The sequence below is a fragment of the Helicoverpa armigera genome, chromosome 22 (assembly GCF_030705265.1).
Source record: "Helicoverpa armigera isolate CAAS_96S chromosome 22, ASM3070526v1, whole genome shotgun sequence".
Taxonomy (NCBI): domain Eukaryota; kingdom Metazoa; phylum Arthropoda; class Insecta; order Lepidoptera; family Noctuidae; genus Helicoverpa; species Helicoverpa armigera.
The window spans coordinates 4142242-4167741 of NC_087141.1; the positions used below are offsets into that span (position 1 = coordinate 4142242).

The 25500-nt window shown below is 35.4% G+C and overlaps 3 protein-coding genes across 5 annotated transcripts in view; 2 read left to right on the plus strand and 1 right to left on the minus strand.

Moving 5' to 3' along the window:
• Nucleotides 1-25500, plus strand: part of LOC110370826 (glucose dehydrogenase [FAD, quinone]) — a 257804-nt gene that overhangs the window by 34400 nt on the left and 197904 nt on the right. The window lies entirely within an intron of this gene.
• LOC110370872 (peptidoglycan-recognition protein LB) overlaps nucleotides 1-25500 on the plus strand; it is a 67006-nt gene that overhangs the window by 33543 nt on the left and 7963 nt on the right. The window lies entirely within an intron of this gene.
• LOC110370828 (DNA ligase 1) lies at nucleotides 6-23377 on the minus strand. 3 transcript variants are annotated; one of them, XM_021326808.3, is made up of 13 exons: nucleotides 23229-23377; nucleotides 12929-13127; nucleotides 7147-7748; nucleotides 6907-7072; nucleotides 5030-5240; nucleotides 4527-4815; nucleotides 3854-3963; nucleotides 3127-3439; nucleotides 2789-2977; nucleotides 2231-2341; nucleotides 1818-1969; nucleotides 1338-1545; nucleotides 6-1083 (listed from the first exon to the last, which is right to left on the minus strand). In XM_021326808.3, the coding sequence occupies exons 2-13, from the start codon at nucleotides 13119-13121 to the stop codon at nucleotides 886-888; spliced, it is 2742 nt and encodes a 913-aa protein (XP_021182483.3). In that variant the 5' UTR covers nucleotides 13122-13127; nucleotides 23229-23377; the 3' UTR covers nucleotides 6-885. The 3 variants fall into 3 exon arrangements, with proteins under 3 accessions (XP_021182483.3, XP_021182482.3, XP_021182484.3); XM_021326807.3 differs by having other exon boundaries at nucleotides 23168-23372; XM_021326809.3 differs by lacking the exon at nucleotides 2789-2977 and having other exon boundaries at nucleotides 23168-23371.

Below are 25500 nucleotides of genomic sequence, written 5' to 3' on the forward strand. Positions count from 1 at the left end.
AAAAATATTGTGTAAAAGTTTAATGTGTCGTTTGGTAATACAATAGTATACTTTATAAATAATTATTAACTTAAAAATATTATGTACAAATCACATGATAGCAAAAATGAGTAAAAAGTAAATGGGTTGGTAGGTATTACCATTAAAATAATTATGGTGGTAAATTAAAATAATAAATTATACAATTAGAAATATTAAGTAGGAAACAATTAAAAGCGAAAGTTAATATTTTTGATAAATTATGAAAAATATTTTTGTAAAATGTTGGAGTCATTTTTTTTTTCAAAGAATTATTATATTAAAAAGCCTTATTATAATATTTTAATGTTCAGGAATCATCACCAATACAAATATTATTCCTCGACTATCTACATAAATAAAATGAAAGTTTTAATCATTGAACTATCTAAGTTTGATTTGTGCTGCGAATTTTTTAATTGAGGGAAGATGATCAACAATGGAATATGCTTGAATGTAGAAATGTTTTTTCTTTTTTTTTTAATATTATTATATATCAGGCTGGTATGATCTATGTCTGATATATTTATTTATCGCAACCCTCAAAATAACAATTCTTCACGGTTACCTCAGTAAAATTCACAGTTCAACTCTGACAAGCGACATCAAGAAGTCTTTGCAACTTGAGATTATTTTATTAATAAAATAAATTATAAATAAAAACTCAAGATTCGCTATTGAGATTCCGTTTCCAAATAGCAATCGAAACTAACGGTTTGGAGAAAATAGTTGCATTTTTTAAAGATACGAGTTAGAAACTGATTAGCCTTACAAAGGCTCGGTAGACTGCAGTAAATCGAAGAGATTATTCCTCATAAAATTGTTAGCTTCATAGTATTACTTAAGAGTAGTGCTAAAAGCGTTCGATCACTCCAGATCATCGATGAGGGAGTCTAGCTCCTTCTGCAGAGTGACAGATTCCTCTCTCTGTTTTAGAACATCGTCCTTCAAGCGGTCGACATTGGCCATGAGGAGGGCGTTGCCCTTCTTAAGCGCGTGCACCCTGGTCTCGTGTCGCTTCATACGTTTCGTTAGGTTTTCTTTCTTGTTGGGTAGAGGAGCATCCTGAAAAGTGTAAAATTTTTGGTGAGTTAAATGGTAGGTACATCCCAAAGTTAACTAGGCAAATCCATTAATGTGTCTTTAGGAAACCAGTAAGGATTTATACAAAAGTAGGATTACTTAATGGCAAAGAAAAACTTCCTTTAGTCTGCATATAATGTCTGTTTTATCTCGTGCTTAGTCTGAATTATTGGATCAATAAATAGGCCCATGATATTGATCAATTTTCTGTGTAATGTTACATCGTTTCATCTTACCTCTGGCTCACTTTCACTCTCCGTCTCACTCTCGGTGTCTTGTTCTGTTTCAGTCTCAGATTCTTCTTCTTCTGACTCTGACTTCTTCTCCTCTTCTGATTCTTCCTCCTCCTCCTCATCGTCTTCATCTTCTGAGCCACATTCCTTCATCATGGCCGCCATCTTGTCGACTTCGCGTTTCAACTCCTTGTATTTTCGTTTCTCCTCTCTGTCGATGGAAAGTTTCCAAAATTGTTACAATACAATCAAATTAACGTTAACATTGACGCAACGGATTATGTAGGCATCTTATCCAAGTTTAAAGGAAACATATGATATAATTAGAAACTTCTTCGTGGGGTGGCTTGAAAAATAACTTATCATCCTCGGTAATTTTTTGTAATAAGTCTATGATAACTTTTTGATAATGAACTGATGGATTGATCAATTACACAGATAGAAAAGTATACAAAGTTCCTGTTCAAAGTCTAAAGTACTCACTTAAGCGCAGCCTGTTGGTTCTTGAGCGACATCTTGAAGCCCATACGCTCTCGCTTCATGTGATCCTGCTTTTCCTTCAGGTATCGGATCTTGTTCCTCATGTTGCGTACTTCCTTCTCCAGTCGCTTCTGCTTCTTTTCTTCGCTTTCCTCCTGTAATGTGATGGTTGAAACATTAATCTTGGGTACAGAGATTACCTATATCACAAAATTACTAACGTTTTTCTCTCAGTTGTTTATTGTTACTACATTTTTATTGCATTATCAACTTTATATTTCAATATAGGTATGTTCTACTGTTTCTATTGAAGCTCCTGAGTTCATATGAAAGTCCCTCTCAGGCCTCTAGTGTTGATATAAAAGGCTATTTTTGTGATACAAATGAGTGATACCTCATTTAAACTGGATACCAACCTCTTCATCATCCGACTCCTCTTCTTCCTCGAAGCTGTCGTCCTTGGTAACGGACAGCTGTTTGATGGCGTGGCTCGAGCGCCGCGATCCCATGCTCGTTGGCATGATGCCCTGTAATATTGTTCATATATTGTTAGATATGTACTGTGTGGGTGAGAAAATTCTTAACTATGATATCATTCGACACGTCGGAGAACAAACTGATGACAGATTAGGTGAAATAGAAGAGTTTGATGCGATTTTTTGTTTACTTAAATATGAAAAGGAGACAGATAAGTCAGAATCAGTACGCGTCAATAATCTGTTTTATGTTAAATATAGACATAAGATAAGACATGTTGAAACTCGAAATTAATTCAAATGAATCACAATTTTTTGTTGACGTGGTGCAGGAAAATTTTGAAATAATAACATTAATATTTTATCAAAACTTGTCATCGCTAACTGTACATTCAGATAATATAAATAGCTTCCTTTTAGGTTATTTAAATATGCGAAAGCAAAATTCAAGGGCGTTGCAAAGTCATGATCGATCAAAGATAGATGATAAAGCCATACCTCGTCAGCCTCAACGTTAGTATAAGCATCATTAGTCTTAGCAACATTATTGTTAGCGTCAATCTGCCGTTTCCTCAAAGCATCAGCCTCAGGCGAGTTTACTTCAATGTTCAACAACCTGCATTCCTTCTCGAAATCGAGCTGTCGCTTTTGATAATAAGACATAGGCTCCTCAGATTGATCTTCGTTCTGGAAATTGTTAGTGAAGCAGTTATTTTGCGAAGCATTTAATTCATAAAATCATGCAATCATTAATGTCTATCTGCCTAATTGAAACTGGTTTCGTTAGATTTATTAATAGCTTCTAAACTATCATTATTTATTGTGTTTGGACTTACCGACATAGCTTGTTCTAATTTCTTCTCTAATTCAGCGTTTCTTCTCTTCACTTCTTCTAGTTCTGTGAGAGCTGTGTCCCGATCTTCAGCAGCCTGTAAGTACTGTTTCTCCAAATTGTCAGCATTTTCTTTAGTCTTTTCTACCTCCATCTTTAGGTTGTTCACTAATCTCTCGTCGTAAGCATCAGTGACAGATATCACAGTCTTGTGCTGTTCTTGTTTGATGAAAGCTCTTTCTCTAGCTAACTCTGCTTCTAAGTTCGCTATCCTTGTTAGAAGTCGTTTGTTTTCTCTCTCTTGTGCTTCTTTGTTTCTGTATAAAATAATCATTAATTAATTCTCTGAGAAGCCTTCTTTTTCTCAAATGAAGCCCACGATTTAATTGATACCTATTGTTACTAAATCTGATCATGACCATGTAAATCTAATCTTGGGCAGACGAAGGTGACTTTATCGGTAATTAATATGGTATTAGCCGCAATGCGGTTTCTTTAATCTTACATTTTTCCCAGACACGTAGTTTAATTTGTATGGAAACTATTAAATAAAGTGGCGATTTGTCACCTTTTGGCTATCGCTATGTGGAGTGGAATATTTCGGCAGTTGTAATCTGCTGTTAAATTATACATATATTTACCCTCTCTCTCACTCTTTGACAATCTACGCTTGTCGAAAGAGTTTGAAAATCTATCTTACATAAATATTGTTTAGTTTTATTATAGCTTACCTTAGCTCAATGGCCAGTAACTGTTTAGTGGACTGCAAGTCGTCTCTGACCTTATCAATATCGTCCATCTCATCGATTTCTTCATCTTCAGCAGGGATCATACCAGGTATCTGAAACATTTTACCAGATTCTGTTTAGTTATGTCCATGTTTATTAATTTTACAAGTAGGTATAGGTATATTGTGTAAAAAATGGATAACATAAGGACAATTAAGCATAATTAGTTATTTATATGTTTCGTATACAGTTTTCCGCAACCAAAAAACGCGTAATACTAAGAAATAATCTTATCTACTTAAATATGATTTTATTCAACTGGCTGCAAATCTGAATGCGTAGAAAGATCATTATCGTACACAAATATTAGGTATTCAGGGGCTAGCTATTTGAGTTGTCGAAATATAATTTAGAAAAAAACCTGGAAACCCAACAAACACTGGAGACGCTTTCATCAAAAAGATGGGTCATTCATTAAAAAGGCAACTTTACATCGCGAAACCATCAGGAATATTCACCAAATTCAGACTGAGATCGCAGATCTTTATACCTACATACTTAATTAATTAATGCTCAATCCTTCTCCGTGTGAGAGGAGGCCTGAGCCCAGCCGTGGGACGATAAAAAGGCTGTAACAGTACAAAATAAGTGTGAAGTGGAGTACATATGCACTTACATGTGAATTACTCGCCTCTGCCGCGGCTAGACCGACTCCTGACGGTGACGACGCTAGGTTCGCCTGTGACATACTCTTCTGCACTTGTTCCTCTATCGTCATCTGCCTCCTGAACTTCCTCAATCCTTCCAGATTCGGTTTACTCCTATCATTGGTTTTTGTTTTCTTCAACTTCACACCCTTAGAGATCTCTTTCAGCAACGCGTTGTGGGAGTTCGGTTTCTCGGACTCGAATATAAATTGACCCTTGTTCTTCACTACTGTCGATGTGGTTATAATTGGGCTTGACCTGAAATATAGGTATTATCTTTTAGTTTGTCTGTTTTATGAGTCAGATTTTTAATTACTGCGAATTTTGAAATCATATCAACATCAATGTAATAACACATATTTTAAGAGATTAGATCGCTTAAGAAAGTGAAAATCATCATGATGTTTTGATGAAATAAATATTATGACACCTATGATTAATCTTCTGAAAGTATGTATTACAATGTACCCACCTGTCGTTACAAACAACATGTTTGAGCTTCTTTCCTTGTTCCACCTCCTTCATCATGTCAGTCCAGTCTGGTCTTCTCCTGGGTCTACTGCGGAGTTGCTCCAATCTCTTCAATTTCGCAGGGTCCACCGGTGCCTTCTTGAACTCCGGAGGAGGAGGCATTTTCGGTGGCATAGGAGGAGGCATCGGTGGTGGTGTGGGCTTCAGCAAACCTAGTTTAAGGATTTTAGAGATTGTATGAAATTCTGTTTAGATTTTAGATGTTGGACTCTCAGTATATACAAATGTACTCTGTGCTCGTTGGCCCATGAGTTGAAATATTTCAAAATAATATGTCAATTTTTGGGAGTATCGGTCATAAATCTAAATAGAATGGATTAAAAAGTTTCTTCTTGTACTTTTTGGACTAAGTTTTTATTTTGCTGGCTTTTATCCTCCAAAGGTTCGAAAAATATTGTTATCATTGCCTAGTGATGCCTATCTAACTTTTCTACCCTTTTTTGCGCACACAAAAAACCTCATTAATCCTACTCCAATATAATGAAAGTGTGCCGAATACTTGTGCTAGTCCTGTCCGAATATTTTACGTCAAGTTACTTCACTACATTACCTTTAAACAAAGGTCCCTGATCATCCTCAGCTTCACCCATTTTCAGCACAAAAAAAACACAAAACACTTATCGAAAAACGGCCACGGCCTATATTGCCGATCACTGCACACAAATCCCACAAAAGTCTTCAACACACTTCAAAATGTCTCAGGATAGTTCGCAAAAGACTTGTTTCGTCGTAAGCTCGCATCTTAACTGAGGTATGGGTGCATTTACACCTGATCTGCGCACGCGACGCATGCGGAACTGAACAGTACTATTTTGGATCGCATTTAGACCACAAAATAGTCTGGCACACAGGAGATCAAAAGGTAACGACGTGGCTAGAAGCAACACTTGAAAGGGACATATTAATGTATGTTTTAATAAGTAGCGAAATAGAATCGTCGAACGCTGCATTTATTTGATAGATGATGATGGATAATTCAGAACTGTATTCAAGATAAGGTAAATCTGAAGAACCAAGACTGCTGTTTTTTATTAAAAAATGACATAAGCAGCATAATTTCATGTTTATTGCAGCATAATTTTGCTTATATACCTATATATGCAATAACGCCCTGGAATGGACTCTTTGGAATTTTGATATATGTTAGCATAGCTGCATTTTGCGTTAGCGAAATCTACCATTTTTATCGCCACAAAACAGAATTCAATATTTTTTAAAATCTTGATTCGTGAAAGAAGTAGCGACAAGTCAAGAAAAAATATCTGAAGATAAAGCAACCGATATCTTTAAACAATAATCTCATTAGCAGCAGACAATACGCAGTGCCAACGTCGATACATATTGATGTCACCGCGATCTATCGCATACGATCCAACTCCTAAATATACGCTAGAAAGTGCCACTGTGTCAATGTTGATGTCACAACCAACAAAATAGAAAACTCTTTGTCTATTCTATTCTTGAGTTAATTGACTCATGGACTAGTCACTTATCTTCTATTTTTGACGTAAGGAGGAAGTCTCTATTCATTATTGCGTAATTTATAATAATAATTATGAATTTCGTCACTGAGACAAGATTTGCATCGAATCTATCTAGAAGGAATTTTTCAGTATTGAGTTTGGGTTTGCTTGACCGATAAGGTTGTTTACTGTCCTAATTCGGAATTATTTTCTATTGATAAGTAAACAGTTCTATTATTTACATCTATGATAAGATTGGCTGCTATCAATATTATGAATAGGATATTTACGTCTGTTGCATTATCCACTACAACTAATAAAGTATTTATTTCTAGTAATATATGTAGTTACTTACTTCTCAAGCTCTCATTTTTTGTCAGCGTGTGACCTTTAGGTACTTCATTATTCAGGGTCTTGTCAATGTTCTCCTTAACTCGCTCATGCAGAGGATCACGCCATTTCTTCACAGGCATGTCATCCTTTGAAGGCTGCTTTTGAAGCGAAGGTTTGCGCGGTGGGAGCTGAAAACAAGATCAAGATAAACAGTTAGTTTTGGACGAATTAACTTTTTATGTCAATGGCAATGATAAATTACCTTAGAAGGACCCTTATCTAGAGGTGGTTTTGTTGCCATTTCTGAGCTTTCTGATTTCTCTACAGCTTTATCAGTACCTTTCGGTTCAGCTTTAGCAGCTGGCTTTGTCTCCTGTTTTGTAGGCGAAGGTTTAGGTTCCTCTTTAACAGGCACCGGCTTTAACACTACCTTTTCAGGGGCTTTTGGAGCCGGTTTTTCGACAACCTTAGGCGCAGGTTTGTCGTTAACAACTTTCGTCACTGGCTTATCTTTGTTTACAACTGGTGATTTATCAGATTTGTCATTTACCGTGCTATTTGCTTTAGTGGGACCATTTTTTTCTGGTCTCTTGTCAACTATAGTTACTGATTTCTCTTTGGCTTTATCATCTATAGTTCTCACACTTCTCAATGTCGGTTTGTCAGCTTTGTCATTGGAAGGTTTGTCTTCTGATTTTAAAGCACTTTTGAGTGCAGTCCTAGTGAATCGTGGTTTCTCGTCAGCTGGCTTTGCAGCTTGGTCGGCCTGCTTTGCGGCGGAAGGCTTGACTAGTTTCTCTTCTACGGGCGCTGATACTCCGTTTTCGGCTTTGTCTTTTATTGTTGCCTGTTTTTTCAATGCAGCTGAAATAAAATAAATACGAGAGTGATTTAAACGCCTTTTTTGAGATTGTTAGCTTTCTCCTATTTATTTCCTAAAGAGACTATTCGAACCTAGCAGATTGGTGTGTTAGTTTAGTCGACCACAATAAGTGAGCGTCTGATATTTTTATTTCAAAACAAAGTAAATAAATCCTGAAAAACTAAAACAGGGAGTAAGAACAGTGAAATTGATTGTAGCACGTGTTGCGGCCCCGACGCGGTGCAGTTTGATGGCATTCGTACGTAAATAAACATGGCGTTTGCCAAGATGGCCGGCCTTCGCTATTTTAGCGCGATTACATGTCAAATTCCCTATTAGATGGCCAAGCGAATACGGAATATTTATTGTAGACGCGAAACATTTCACTAAATACTCCTTGAACTACGATATAACTTCTTCACTGTTTATTGTAACTGTCAAAGTTGTGTTGGCGCCAACTAGGTAACTACGATGTTGGTAATCGTTTAGGGCGACGTTAACAATCTCGCGAGATGTAAGCAGTTAGGTACATACGTTGTTACAAATATAAAGCTTCCAAGCTTTACGAGAGTAACCCGAATTCTAAAGTGCCTAGTCATCTACAATTCTGACTTTCATATTCAAAACTACTGTAAGAGCTTGTAAATCATGTTTTTGCGTATATAGCGTTACTTTTAACAAATTAGTTGTCTTCTACAGTTTAAAATTACGTGGTTACGTTTTCTGATAAATCAGCGGCTACCAAGAACATCTCCATTTATTTTGTAAAAAGTCTGTCCTCTCTAAAAATATCGCGGATGGCGGCGTCGTGCTCTCGAAATATCTTCTAAACATCGTGGACGTTGAACACGTCACGTTAGAAACGATCTCACAAGCTTTTTCAATTCCATTTTTATTTAAACCTTTGTGATTAAGCGTTTTGTTTTTAAATAGAACGAGTTTAAAAAAATATTACCACTACAATTCTTTATTTAAAAAGCTTTCAAGTGTCATCATCATGACATGCAAACACAATTGTTTAAGTTCCTCTCAGTTCCAATTTCTAAATCACACAAAAGCCCGATTTTCAAAGAAAATGTGTTGTTTATATTATGACGTTGTCTAGTCTCGTTGCTTAAACTCGAATCTCAGCAGGAAATATTCGGATCATTAAAACGTAATACCCGATTTTATAGCGTTTTTTTATTTTCAATGGCACGATGTTTATTGCACGGTTGTGTAAACACGGGAAAATGTTGCAGCGGACAAGGATATTAATTGCACATTGATTTACCGTTGATACAGCACTGGCGAGTTACGAATCACTGGAGAAAAAGGATCACTTCTAAAGCACAGTTTCCACAAAGCATGCACTAGTAATATTCGGGCGAAATTCGGACTTGTACTGTTGTGAAGCGCGTGGTTCCCATCGAACGATCACGTCATTCCGAACTCCAGGCTAACAAACTTGTGAACGGTTTGGGAGAGTCAATTATTCAGAGCTCGTCTCCTGCCAAAGTTTCGGGCAGGTGGCTGACGTCATATACTTACACATATGTAACATACCCACAAATAAACAGTCACAAATATTATGCACTGTGAAATATTGCTTTTTTGCTGTAGCGTCAGCCTGAACGCTGTAAGAAATGAGGCGGGTTTTGTTTTAATGTTGTAAGCTTTGGAGATTGGACGATGTTGATCAATGTTTCTTGTATAAAACATTAAATTTTAATGTTTATGAAGCAGCTAATTCTGTAATTAATGTGAATCTTCAAAGGATTCTTACTATATATCAGATAGCACTTGTCGAAATTGCTAAAGAAGAGAAGGCATTTGGGTAACAAGAGATTCATTTTATCCAAAAAACAAAAACAGCTGTTCAATGCATTTCAGTAACACCATCATGTTCCCATTTAACTGTATAAAACATAATTCTGTAACACCTTGCAAGTAGTAAAATAAACAAAGAATCAGCTGCGAACCGCTGCATAAAACAAAACAAAGTAAAAAATAAATCTTATTCATGTTTTGTTTGCAGACGCTACTAACGCCCACATCACGGATGTGACGTCACATAAGGCGCCAAATACAGATTCTGACGAAAAAACTGAAGAGACTTTCCATGTTTTGCATTCATGACATGAAAATATTGTTATTCATAAGAAAATACAATATATGTTTAGTAGATCACTTTCGATATTTTGTTGTTTTAGAGTAGCCACACACTTGCAGACTGTTTAGTCGCCCGACAGTTGGCTCCATGGTTGGCAATTGTTTTTTATTAAAAACGAAATTTTCAGTCGGTCTGATATCGGCTAATGTAATTGGGGGAAGACAGCAATCAGTTGGTTTGTATTTTATGATAGTGTAAGTGATCTGTGTATCTTCTGTTGGAAAACCTAATAATTAGAAGAATATAAATACTCAATTCATCTTCATACTAATTAATGAACCCAAGAAACAATCGGCCGACTAAAAGTTTTCAGTGTGCTCTTACGGTACCTACTCTTAGATTCGAGAGACAGATGTAAAGTTCCAGAATATTTTCAGACGTAAATCTCGGGAACAAAACAAACGTATGATATCAACAGATGAATGAACTGATTTTCAGCAAAAAATATAAGTCAAATGAAGGTTTTCAGGAGACACCATCTTTGACTCATGTGTGGAATGTTTAGAAAAGGTCAGATTAAAACAAACAAAGGGTGATTTGCACCATTTACTAGTAACCATAATGGTAACCAGCCGTGCAACTGTCACAACTTGGTCTAATCGACGATTTGACAACTGAAAATGGTTCGGTTACCATTAGGTATAGTTACATGGGTTACCTCATATATTTTGAATACTTAGGTACATGATATGCACTTAAGAAGGCCTATGTACTATGTAAGGAGTCTGTAAGGGAGGACTATGTAAGGAGTCTACTTATACATATGTTTATACAATTTGCAAGATGTTAACTACCGGTTAATTATGACAAAATCAATCTACTTATTTTAAAGATTTAAGTATTGAAATTAAAATACAAACTCAATGGAATATAAAAGCTCTTGTCTTTGCACACAGACAGATCAATTTGTTTATCTGTACGGTTACGCATGAAGTGATATTTATTCGCATTAGCACAATGTCATTCCGGAGCGTAACGTCTGCAACTTCTAGACTGTCACGGTTGTAATACATCTCTATTATAATAAACAAGTGCAAAGCTAAGAGGACGTCTAGACGAACGGACGAATTACGTGCGTGACTGAATGCACTGAATGCTAAACTCTGTGATTTTGAATAGGCAGGTAGGTACGTTTGCATTAAGGACTTGAATCATTAAGAGCATAATAAAGGTACCTATTAAGTTTTTATGATCCAAAGGACATCGCGGAGCTCAGAAAATGTAGCTAACATCTTCTGCAACCGGTTGGGGTCGGCTTCCAGTCTAACCGGATGTACCAGTGCTGATGGAAAACTTTACATAGCTGTAATAAAAATAATCGCTACTCAATCACTGCATCTGAAGGAGCTCTTAGCATCAATTTGTAACGCTGCTAGTAGTCAATGTTGCGTGTCCACGCTTATTCTATCTGTTTGGAACTTTGCCTACGCGCAGCTGCGACGTCAGCCAAACTTCCTATAGGAAGAGCTTTTCATGAAAATGTTGAAAAAAAAACACTTCATACAAATTAGATTGATTTTTGAATACGCTTTAAGTTTTTTTTTACTAGGAATACATAATTATTATGCAAACTGAAATGAGTGACTGCGAATTATATAGAATTACCGAATTATCTGGGCTAAGTATTAGAAAAGACATGTAAAAGGTCTCTTGGATTTTCTTGACCTGTAATTACTATTTTATTAGACCGTGCCTACACCTATACTATCAACCGCGTACGAGTTTCAGTCTTCTTCATCAAACCTTTGGCAACGGAGATCTCATAAACAATGTAGGTAAGTATATAAAACATATCTTCTAAAAAAATCTTCTTTAAATACAGAAGACGAAGAAGCTATATCATACATCAATATGTTAAAAAACATTCAGTTATTAAAGTTCTTCCTCAAACTAAAATTCCGGCATTGACATAAAATGTTAGACTTCCGACAAATCTATCAGATTTATTCAAAGCTTCCTACAAGACATGACGGTCACGGGATGAAAGCTATTACTGATAATAACTTCATAGGGGCGTGGGCAGACTATACGTCGTACAATGTTGTTGATATTTTTCGTTCAAAAACGTCAGCCGGCCATGGAGCACGATTAATACTATATCTATAATGTTTGAAGGTTAAATTAAAGGCGATAGCTTTTTGTTAACGGCTCGCGTCTGTTGTTTTTTGTTTTTGCAGATTTCTGTTCATTTTAAGCTCTAATTCTTTTATGGTTCTCTGTTTTCTACTTGTGGTACCTGTGATGATTAATGTAAGCGATTTAATTATGTATTACTGTGTAATTTGTAATTTACAAATATTTTTAATGAATAAACCACTTAATAATGTAACACCTAATTAAAAAAAAAAACAAAAGCGTCACAGAGGAGAAGTTGCTACTACGCTACGTCTGATGACGTGCTTGATTCGCAGCGTGCGTCGTCTTCGAATACCCTTACCAGAAATAAGCGTGGAATACATACAATTTTAGTTATGACACGATTGAATCGATATATTAATACCTATTATCTTAACATTCCTCATGTTCTGTTTATGTGGCGTTAAACTCTTGTAGGTACATGCCAAGTCTAATAAGTACAAAACGAGCGTGTCGCAGTAAAAGTCAATTTCAAATGAAGTTGTTTGTTGCGAATATATAATATCTAATAATAATATCTGATATTAATATCTACAGCTCATTTCCGTTCATTTTATTATTTTTGTTACGCTGTTTGCAGTTCGTTATCCACATCGCAATATTGCTTTTATTGCTTGATATTTTGCGCTAGCTAGCTACCTAGCTGTCAGAGGTCTGTTAAAACATGATATTGTTACTATCAATGATCTGTAAATCGTGTCATTTCTCTCTTAATTTGAAACCCATACTTATTAAAATAGATTAGTCAAAATTTGACAATTCGCTCCCTACCTTTTCCATTATTAAACATAGTACTGCACGGATTTTATACCACACAGGCCTCGGCTGTAACTGAGGGTATTGCTAGTGCAATATAAAGAAAATAGCTAAGAAGTATAAATTAAACCAACTCACGCTTCAGAGTTTTAGCAGGGGCCGGCGCTGCTGGCTCAGGGTCTACAGACGCAGTCTTCGTGGTGCTCTCAACTGGCTTCAGTTTCTTCTGCATCCAAGATGGTGGCGCCTCCACGTCCTTCTCCTTCACCCACGGAGGCCTGAAGGACTCCCGGCGAGCCCCGGTGTCCTTGCTTACGTTACCGATCGGCATTTTGCTCTGGAAGGAAAATTTTCTCTTTAATGAGATCCAAAAGTCTTGTAATGTGTATAGTTTTTTGTGTTTTTGTTGTACGTTTTGAGTTCATGTTTTTCTATCTTACTGGAATGTGTACCTGTGTTTTGGCTACTACTTACATAACTACTGTATGAGTATCTAGGTATATTTAATTTACACTTTGATGCAACTGACTGTCAAAGATGTAATTTCTCTGATTGACAGCTAAGAGATTGCTTGAAAAGGTATTTCAAGTTGTTTTGGTCTGAAACCGGAATCTCATCGCGCGACTCATGTTCTTTGACCTAAGGTAAACGCGGGTGAAGTCGTCATGCCCCAATAGTCGTCAATTAATCTTAAAACTTTTATTATTATTTTCTACTGAACTTAAAATGGGCCGGTTTATATATCAACATATTCTTGATAATATATTGCACAATTGAAATAACAATACGGGGTTTTAACAGTCACGGCTTCTAAGATATGTTATTTGAAACGTGTGTGCCCTAACAAAATCGTTTTTTCGTGAAGTTCAGCTGTCAAAAGTGAAACTCACCACGTGGTTTTGTGTTTTGATTTACATAACTCCAGTGGGGTCTGTGGTATGTTTCTTTGTTTAATTAGATAGTTAAGTTTATTTGCTAGCGATGTAATATGCAATTTGGAATACTTTTAACATAGAAGATATATTTTTTTAATGTGACATCTATTGGTACTTCAAAACTCCCATTTGACCCAAAACCCGTCAATTTTACAATTATTATGACGACTACTGGGACATACTCAAAAGTTGCACCTAAATTCGTCATGATGAGGATATTTTGTGTTTTACAGTACAAAATGCAAATAAATAGCTAACATCGGGACTTTTACAAAGTTGATAACTGTCTAGAATAAACATATTTAAGGTATAGACTACATTTGTTCATAAAACTGCGTTTCTTTTAAGCTTTTTCTTAGGGGTAAATTTTACTCTGCTGGTTCTAGATGCATTCGATTCAATTCATATGTTTTTTAATGGTTAAATCCCCTGTTTTCTATAAGTATGCACTTTCTACGAGTGTTTTTTCAGGTATATGTTGGCCGCTGTAGGCCTCCGCCATTCGATTAAGATCTACCGCTTCGGGTACAAGTAGGTCTAGCACTAGCCTTGGTTTCTACTACGCTTGGATTACAATTTCTGGCAAACAAAAATTGACTGTTCTTACACTATGGTTTTTGTTCGACATAACTGCACTAACTTCTTCCTAACGTGCCTTAATAGCGCCTGTATACAAATTATGTCATTCAACTAGTTTTGATTCAAAAAATATTAAAATCAGTTTTAAAACTAAGATGACATAGCTTCTATCGTTGTCACTAATTTGCTTTGTCGTATTCGATATTGATGGGTAAAGAGTTATCTTAAGTAAGATTTTTTTATTTAACATTGACTGTATTTAGTGATCGCATTATCGTAATTTTAATAGCAGATCATGACTGAAAGAAACTACAAGCAAGAGGGCCTTTTAAAAGTCATAAAAGCTGTAAATCAAGGGGCCACACACACCATCAGATGCAGCAAGAAAATTTAAAACGCCCTTTTGAGACAACTTTAATGAAATGGTGACACAAAACCGACGATTATCCCAGTATATAATATATACTATAGAAATGAACCCAAGGACAATCTCCGGTTCTGTGCTAAACTATTGCTAACTATGGAGGAAAACTACTTGGGCTATTGCGTTGGGATGTTAGTGAATTAGGATATAGGAAACTATAGGAACTATGGCACCTGGAAAAAAGTCGTGGTGGCCTGGTGGGCCAAGAATCAACCTCTCAAGTATGAGGGCGCGGGTTCGATTCCAGGTCAGGCAAGTACCAATGCAACTTTTCTAAGTTTGTATGTACTTTCTAAGTATATCCTGCAATGACACCAATGACTGTGCTTCGGGTGGCACGTTAAACTGTAGGTCCCGGCTGTCATTGAACATCCTTGGCAGTCGTTACGGGTAGTCAAAAGCCAGTAAGTCTCACCAGTCTAACAACCCAATACCCCTTGTATTGGGTTGCCTGGGTGACTGGGTTGAGGAGGTCAGATAGGCAGTCGCTTCTTGTAAAGTACTGGTACTCAGCTGAATCCGGTTAGACTGGAAGCCGACCCCAACGTAGTTGGGAAAAAAGGCTCGGAGGATGATGATGATGAGGAACTATGGCACCTGCCGATGACAATGTATAAAATACATGTTAAAATGGCAGGTGGAGACTCGCCACCTCACTTACTGGGCCCCCGGGAATCAGTCGCTATATTGCCCCACACCGCAACAAGAGGGCAACAGGTACATTTGCGGCTGAAGGGTGAGGATACCTCGGCGGACTTTAAACGCAGATCACGCGCTCCCTGTGGGTCCAGAATCACCGGCCCACCCACCACTTACCACGAGGCATCTACCCTCCGAGCAGGGCTGCTAACCCTGCTCTAGCGACTCCACTCTGGTCGGCCAATGAAGGCAAGCCAAGAGGCGGGAGACCTTCACTCCGGCAGGCCGGAGATGGGGGACAGTATACTCTCCCCGGAGCACTCGGATATATAGCCCCGCGGGGTCGCTACTCCCCGTCATCCGCCTCAGATGCCCTGTGGGGCTTATTAGATATTATTATTTTTGGGTTTGAACGGTTAGTTGTACCTAATCATATTTTATTTTTTGATTGATACCTTTAAGACAGTAGACAGTTTGAACTGTCTATAGAGATCTTTGCAAATGGTACTTAGCATGCGCTAAGCAGTTCAGAAATTTTGATGAATGACAACCTTACCTATATATCTATGAATGTTAGTAATTATTTCGCGGAAAGCTATAAATGATTGTGGCTTTTATTTTTTGTGAATACTAATTATTTTATTTTACAATTTAAATATTTTAAAAGTAATTATTTTACTCGTGCTACATATGCACATGACCGCATGGTTATTATGATTAAGAAATAGTCCATATATTTTATAGACTGGTTTTGTGATTCCAAGCGTTTAATAGATAGGAATATAAATTTAAATGCAACTATGTATCTGTTTTATTGAATACCTGCTCTTCTAACAGATTATGACCTGCTATTATAAATAGGAATTTGGTTTTTTATCTATCTGCCTATCTAATGTTTCAAAAGCACAAGTATGCTTAACAAATTCAAGCACAAAAAAAAATGTACATAACTTGAACCTTATGTTCAAGAGCAGAGAGTTTACATTAGCATTAAAAGTTGACGAGTACTGGGAATATTTGACGAGTATCCGTACAAATCAGACGACTATTGGTACAAATCGCCCTTTTTTTACTTTTGCCTTAATAAGTATATAAACCCATCAAAATGATTAAAAAAACATTAGTTATTTAGAATAATGAATAAATACTCTATCACGTCATGCAAAAATTTTCATTTTCTATTAAATATTTAACACACAGTAGCGCTTCAAAGTCAGTGATTTCCGAAATCCGACGACTATTGGTACGTTTACCTTAGTACATTTGTACTATGTTTCCTGACACAGCATAATTAATTTCTTACAAAATGATGTCATATGTAAATGACTAATAGGTCTGTTAGCTATCTTAATTGGGTTGTTCTGTAGGTATATAATTATAATTATCAATTTATTTGTTGGGAGTGGTCTAAAAATGTTGGAAGATAAAATAGCTTTAATTACGGATTAAAATTAGCAGATTTTAAGCCCAGATATGTAATTAATGACATCGTGGAAATTAGAGATAAGGGACTATGCTTATTTTTAATCTTTGTTCTCGAAACAATTTTTGTGACGCGGTTGCGTTTTATCGAGGTAATTTTTAGGGTTCCGTAGCCAAAATGGCAAAAACGGAACCCTTATATTTTCGTCATGTCCGTCTGTCCGTCTGTCCGTCTGTCCGTCTGTCACAGCCGATTTACTCGGAAACTATAAGTACTACAGTGATGAAATTTGATGGGAATATGTGTTGTATGAACCGCTACAAAAATATGACACTAAATAGTAAAAAAAAGAATTGGGGGTGGGGCCCCCCATACATGTAACTGAGGGATGAAATTTTTTTTTTCGATGTACATACCCGTGTGGGGTATCAATGGAAAGGTCTTTTAAAATGATATAAAGTTTTCTAAAAAACATTTTTCTTAAAGTGAACGGTTTTTGAGATATCAGCTCTCAAAGTCGTAAAAAGTATGTCCCCCCCCCTCTATTTTTATAACTACGGGGTATAAAATTCTAAAAAAAATAGAGGTGATGCATGCTAATTAACTCTTTCAACGATTTTTGGTTTGATCAAAGTATCTCTTATAGTTTTTGAGATAGGTTGATTTAACTGTAATTTACGGAACCCTTCGTGCACGAGTCCGACTCGCACTTGGCCGGTTTTATAATATTTTGATTGTTTAAGTATAATGCATGATTTTTGCAAAAATAGTAGTCATCTTCTAAAGAGTCAGGCACATCATATATACATAAGTATGTTAAACTTTCCGAATATATATATATATATATGTTATACCTACGTACCTTCGAGTGCCTAATGTTAAAATTACCTTGTAGTAATTATAGCATTAAAGTTTTCGATTTAATTAAAAAGCATGCTATGATATAATAGACATGTTGTAGTTTTCGCAAGTTTCCCATAAAGGTAAGACAAAATTATAAACAACTTAATTATTAACAACCTAATTATTACATAGACCTACGTTAAATCAGGTAACCTAGCTTTCGTGAAGTCCCATACCTGAAACATACTGACAAACGGCCAAAGACCTTACATTACATTACACTTTTTGCCTGCAAAACGCCCTCTAGTACGAAGATGGAAGAAAGAAAAGAAAAAGAAAAGAAAAAAGGCGTGGGAGACTGCATTGACCTTTTAAATAAACAAAACGACATTTGCATCATTCGGTGACAGCAAAAACAATACTTTCAGATTATCAGCCCGATAAAAAGAATGCCCCTCTCCTATCAAGCTTTATGACGTAAATGTGACGAAACTTATTTTTACTTTTATATAATTACTTAATTACCTATTTATCTGTTTCTCTGATAAATATTATGCTTACACATACTTAGGTACATTAAATATAGCCTATTTAGTATAGGAATATTTGATGAGTAAGTAATGAAATGTTTCAAAAAGTTATTATTTGTCATGCGATAACGTGAAGCCTGCTTAGACTGAAGGGATAGGCAGTAGCTTGAGGTAGCTCATAGCTACCAGTGTTATAAATGGGTTCAGTTACACATTCCTAGCTTTTTCGGATCTGACTAAAATTAGCACATAAATAGACATAAGTCTGACTTGCAACACCTAATTATATGTAAGTACGTAATACGTAATCCTGACGTACAAGTCCAGCTTATTCATAGCTTATGACTGGACTTATATTAAGTCACTTTGTATGAACGATTACCAAATTCCTTGCCAAGTAGGATGACTATAAGGTCTAAATACATAACATGCAAGCTAGGATCTAATATTAGTTAAGGAGTACGTAAATAAACTTCTAGGTACCTAATAATTTTGATTAATTTGATAGACTGCCAACCAGAAAACTAGCCTAGGAGTAGCTTGTATAATTACTATTATTTGTTGAAAAATGTTTTAGTTAAGTCCAAGCCTAGGACAACAAAGAAATAAAGAGAAAGGCAACGCTTATCGCTTGATATCTTGTTTAGGTATCATTACTTTAATCTGCCAAAATGTATTTTTAACGTATTTACGTCATAATGATGCATACGACATTTTATCATCGTCATCTCCCGAACCTTTTCACAACTACGTTGGGGTCGGCTACCAGTCTCACTCGATGCGACATTTTATAATGTTCAAAAAGACCAGAGGCTTAGGTACTAGGGCTGCGGGATTGTTCGAAAGAGATACCGCGGCCCTGGTATATAAAAGGCCTACGACGGAACACGACGGTTTTTAGTCAATAAGAGTCTGTCACTCCCTCACCGCTGCTAAGGTACCCACAGCGGGATGAATCAAATCATTTGATGAATTTTGACGTCGTTAAAAAAAACGCTTAGGTACTTAATGTTATTTTGTACAAAATTTAGTTTTATTTATTATATTGTAGTGATGTGAGCTTATAACGTCGGCTAGCAGCTGTAGATGCGAGCCAAACATCGCGTCCATTCATTCAACAAGACTAGATATTTTTAACGCGCCGTCATAAGCTCTGTAGACTTAAGGCATGTTTAGACTCATCAAAATTATATCGACTGCTTGAATAATATTAAATTATTATTATATTAATTGCACAATTCATGTGTGAGTTGACGAATTGATGTTTATGGTTTTTAGCCGACTTCAAAAAAAGGAGGTTCTCAATTTGATCTGTGAACCAATTTTCATGCGGTTTCTGCATACATTTGTCAGACTTAGAAGGTAAATAAGTACATTATTGAAGTTGGTTTAATTTTTTTGTAAAACGGTTTTGTTAACACTAGAAGCCTGAACTGTTTTATTTTGGCACGGACTATACTTAGTAAAATTTTTATTCGTCCGTCAATATTTTTTTGCAATTTAAAAATTGAGATTATTTACCTACTTCAGATTAATGATGTCTAAATAAATCAAGGAAGTGTACGATATCAATGAATATCACACAACAGAAAGATAAAATAGGTAATATTTGAAAAAAAATGGGTGTGGTTCATATTGGTTCAGAGATATGGTTGGCGCGTGTCTCTTGTCAATGTCAATGGGTAACCTTTGCTTGATGACATTGATCAAAACGGCGCGTGTAAAATTATTCCATCGATCACACCATGTAATCTCTTTATACAGGGTGTGTCGTTCATAATCACATTAAATCCTATCGCATATACTTTATGATATTCTATGGCGAATTGTAAAAAAAAATACCTAATCCATTCAGTGGTTTAACCCCAGGAGTAATTTTTCGTTTTATAATTTTCACCATTAAGTGTAAAGCAGAGATAAAGTTTGGAGTATCGAATGTTTTGATCAGTTTTCAAGGGAGAATTTCAGTTGTTTGTAACGACTGACTTTTATATGGCGTTCTAATTTACGCACATTTTTATTCCATTTACTTTCTTTAAAAAATTTTTATTTTTATTTTTACGTATTTTTATTTTTTCTTTGTGTTAATCGTGGTAGATTAACCAGTATATTAACGCATTTCATTTAATGTGATTGTAAACGACACACCCGATATAATGTTTCCTAAGGTTACTTAACCGATTACATCTTACACATGTAACGGTTCACCTTCTTACCGAATTATCTTTTTTGCCAGTGTCACTTCAGTTATATATTACTTAATAGTTATCAGTATTTAATTTGGTCAAATATTTGCAATATTTATCTCAGTTTGTTTTCCTGAATTGTATCTACCTACCTATTGTTAAATAGTCTTTTTTTTTTTAACAAAAACACAAGGCTCATTGATGACAAAAGATATCGATGTGGAGTTAAGAAAGTCATGACAACTCTTAGTAATAAAAGGAGCCTACCTATGTTGGTACTTGATTATGGTGGTAATGTAATTTATACCTCCTTTTGGAACTACAAAAAAAAATAAGTTGGTAAGTAAATTCAATTTTTTCGTTTATGTATCTTTGGTACAAAAGTGATGAGTCTAAACAGACCCTTATCGTAACACTCGTTATTATTAAATCTACATTATTATTGTACTGTTATTATTTTATTCGCTGGTTTATGTGAATGCCGTGATTGTTGAGTCATCGACCGCTATTTCGGGGTTGTTTAAAATATTAGTTAAACTGTAGTTGAGTGATATCTTGTATTTGGTTTACCTACATATCTTTGAGGTTTCCGTATTTCCTAAGATAAAATTGTGAATTTAGCACGATAAATAGAATAAATTAAGTAAAAGAAGAATAAAATATGTAGGTAATGCGTTGTCACGTCATGTGAAATTTTCAAAAGGTGTTGACAAAACAAGATAAGTTGTGTGTTGGCTTTCAACACTCGTCTTCAATTGTTTTACGACTATGCTAACTAGACAGTAGGTGTATCCTACATATAAAACGTCAGCACAGCTGCAATCTAACAACCTTTTCAAATTAACGAATTTTCCGAGCGGAAAAACAGGTTGACAGCTCTCGGTCGTCGCATGAAAAACCGGTCAGTGTCAAAAGGCTGTTGTATTGAAAGTAGTTCATGAAAGATACTTATAATATATTTTATAGTTATTTTATCAATTTTTATATTTATAAAGATATAATAGTAACTAGGTGGAGGAAATTTTACGGAAACGCTGTACTTATTCAAAATGAAGAGTAATTAAATTCAGGCAAACTTTACAAAAAATCTGTCTCGTGCTCCATTTAATTTTCAAATGTGTCACTGTGTCAAAGTGTTGTCTAGCTAGGTTTTTAAGTTTAGCAAGAAACGGGGAAATACTAAAAAGTCTTTTTAATTTTTACTTATTATTTTTGTTGCATTTGTGGACAGCTTGGCAGTCAGTCTGTCTGTGACAAAAACTAATGTCTATGTGTATATAGTTAAGTAGGTACCCACATATCAACTATACTTATCTGAATAGTTTATTTAAAAAATCATTAGAATATAGCACACGTGTGCTACAGGTGGTACATGATATCGAAAACTTTTGATTACTTATCGTAGGTCCACGAAAATCGTTTAACTTTATGAAATGGATTTTGTTGTACATAAAATCCTTGTAAATCAAAATATAAGACCAAAAACCTCAAAGATTAGCAGCCTAATTAATGTTCAATGCTAATAAAAATAATCTGCCAATCATTAATTTGTAAACACTAACACAATATCAAAATAAAACCCAGTTAAGCTATCTCATTTTTATTTCAGCGAGATATTTGAAATTTATACACATTTAGTGGGTGTCTTGGCATAGAATCTTAACCTTTTAGCGGTGATAAATTACAGTCACATTCACAAAACTAGGTGACTTGTTTAGATACGTATTTATGAACGCACTTTATGAAATATTTTAATACAAACTTTCTTTTAAGTACCTATGTACTTTATTCATCTGCCTATTATAGCTTTTTCCCAACTATGTTGGGGTCGGCTTCTAGTCTAAGCAGATGCAGCTGAGTACCAATGTTTTACAAGGAGCGACTGCCTATCTGACCTCCTCAACCTAGTTACCCGGACTACCCAATACCCCTTGGTAAGACGGGTTGTGAGATAAGTAGATTTTTTTTTCAATTTTTAAAAGTATGATAACGTTTTTTATAATGATACGTAATGAGGAAAATTCATTTTATTTAACTCGTCGTCTTTATTTGTTTTTTTCCTGCTTATTCAGTAGGTATAATGAATGAGAAAGTTTGTTTATCTGTTTGTTGTACTTATGCTTAAGTTTAATAAATGAATAATTAACTCAAAAGGAAAATCTTATGTAAAACATGTTTTAGTTAATAGTTCACAAACTCAGTAGAAAAGTATGTCTATCGAGTAAAATAGGTCATTTTACTCGATAGACATACTTTTCTCGCAAAAGAGCGATAAAACAATTTAGACAACATAGTTCCTCTACTTTCAGAAGGCAATTAAACTACATACTTAATATCTATGTTTGTTTGTACCATTCTTCTGCCAATAAAATTCCGGGATTTATAAAACTTTTCTGTCAAGATTACACTTCCTCATTCTCCAAACATCAAATAAAACTAAGATGAAGATAATCATAATACCTACATGTTAATTCAGTAACTGTATATGTTTGAATATGAATTTACGTCATTAGTAATATTCCTTCAATGATATAATCAATGTTTATAGAATTACGGCGAATGTAGAGCTAAATATGTAAATTAGAATTTTAAGAAAGCTGCGTGATAGGGAAAGATGTACTGAAGAGATCATGATCAGGCTACAAAGATTTTGAAAAGATAACATAAAGCGAGAACATAATTAAAAAGTTTTCACTCGAATCGTAACAACACCCAGCTTTATCACTTCTATTCTAGTTATCTACGCAAATCCCTCTCTATCTGCTCTCCAAATAGAATAGATTATAATAATTTCACCAAAAGCATGACTTTGTCTTACATTATGAATGAAACTCCGTGTATGTGTGTAATGTTAGTCTAATCACAGATTATATACGCACTTCAAGATTCGAACACCGAACACTCAACTGATCATTATTTTTTTAATAAATACAGTGTGCCTCGGATATTTCGGGGACGCGAAACCGGGAGCGCGTGTAGCCCGCGACTAGCATCGGAATTTCATCTGTGAACAATTCCTCTGGAACTTATAAATAGGTGCGTCGGAGCGACGTGTACCATGAGTTTTAACGTACACACGAGTACGTCTTGTATGCGAAGTGCACGCCGATTTTTATACAATCCATTGATTAGCGGGAAAATCAATTGGCCATTTCTTAAAAAAAAGAATTGCTTCTTTTTTAGCCAACCAAAGTGTTGTTCTTATTTCGAATAGTAAAATGGACATGGAAAATGGCCTAATGATGCTTTTGCCAAAATTTTTGGCATGTTCCTTTTGGCAGCACGATAACTATCATGTCATTAGGGAAAGTTAATGCTATGAGACTTTTTTTATTAAACTGTTAACTAAAGTCATTTTATAACATTGAGTCATTTTGGCCGCTTCCAGCTGTTTTTATACTAATGGTAGCATGTAAGTAGTAAAGCTCTAGGTAAGTATTAGGTAGGTGCAAATTATTAAAAAGCTTTAGGTAGGGAAAAGTAATTCATTCTACGTAAGCATCTTACATATAAATTTCTGAATGAGGTTTTGCACTACACGTTTAATAAATGGTTTTTGGTTGTACCTATTTGTTTTTTTATGATCTTCTTTTCTTTTGCATTGTATAGGTAGACTAAAGTAGTACCTACTTGAACTATTAGGCAATTATAAAAACTTCATTAAATCAGATTTGTGATACGATCTTACACCTGAAATCATGTCATAATTTTTCATGATTATCAAGTAGATAAACAACTAATCAATTTAATAGCTATGGTTTTTAGAAATTACCTAGTTCCAAGTCCAAAGTAGGTACTCACAACACGGAAGTCTGTTAGGCTTAACTTTCAGTAGGTGTTATTATTAGCATTTTTCCTTGACATAATCGCAGTACACACAGGTAGGTACAGTAGTGACACAGTGACTACTGTACCTACCTATTTTAAAGAAAATTGAAACAACCCCGAAGCTGACCAAAGCACAACTTCATTGACAAGGCCACCATTAAGGTTCCAGCCTGATCAACGCGACAAACCTACTTACAGCCAATAAAAGAATTAAAAAAGAAACACCCAAATTGATTACAATTTATTGTTCTAAATTTGAATATGAGCATAAATTATCTTGTAAGAGAGTATTCCTGACAATGGCCGGCGCCTGGTTTCCGGACGGCGCGCCTTGATTACGTAAGCACCGCTCCCGAATGTGAAGAGCAGTCAAGTGTGAAATTATTATATGTTCCAAGGACATCAGTGGACCGGGAAGGAGGCGCCGAGCTGACTATAACATGATGAGATTCTTGGAAAAAACGCCACTGGATTATTCCGTCTAACAACTCTAAGCTTGCCTCGCGTTGCTGTGTTTCAGTTTCAAGGGTAGCCATTAGAAGGTTAGTTAGAGCTTTCAACATTACAGCAACATTACATTTAAGTCAAGTTTACTTTAACATCCAGAAAAATGGAAGGTCCTCAAAAGTATTTGCAATATATCCAGTTCGCATTTAATTTAATGTTTAAGTCTTAAACATAACTCAACTGTACGTATAAACGCGTCTCTAACATTTGAAAAAGATATGACGTCAAAGTTATTGAAAAGCTTTCCGCTGTCGACGCCGCATTACGTCGACATTTTAATTCAAGATTACACACTCTGATAAAATGAAATCTTCACAATACATCAATATTATTATGTAAACTTGTGATTAATTTAAAGGGACTTCCCAAGCGAGATTTGCATCTACATATAAATAATAATAATCAAGCTAATAGGTACTTTTGTCAAGATAAAATAATCTCCATGACGTCGACCATTAGAGTTCTTAATTTAAATGTAAAACAAGATGGCGGATGTCCTGTCGCCACACTAAAAGGACGTCGGATGTTGGTCGAATAAAAATGTGACGGAAATGAGGTAAATTAAACACTGAAAGAAGTAATTAGTGATTTTAAACAGCTTTTAGATGCTTTTTGATGAAAACTTGAAGCCTTTCATATACTTAAAGCGAAAGAATTTTACGTCCATATACTTAGTCTAGTCGGACCAAGTCGGACCAAGTCGGACCAATAGCCAGAATATATTGATCACACCTGACCTAGAACTTCTTAAGAACAAATTAAAATAGATAAATATATGATTATCATTTCAATTAGGCATATAATTTCAAAATAATT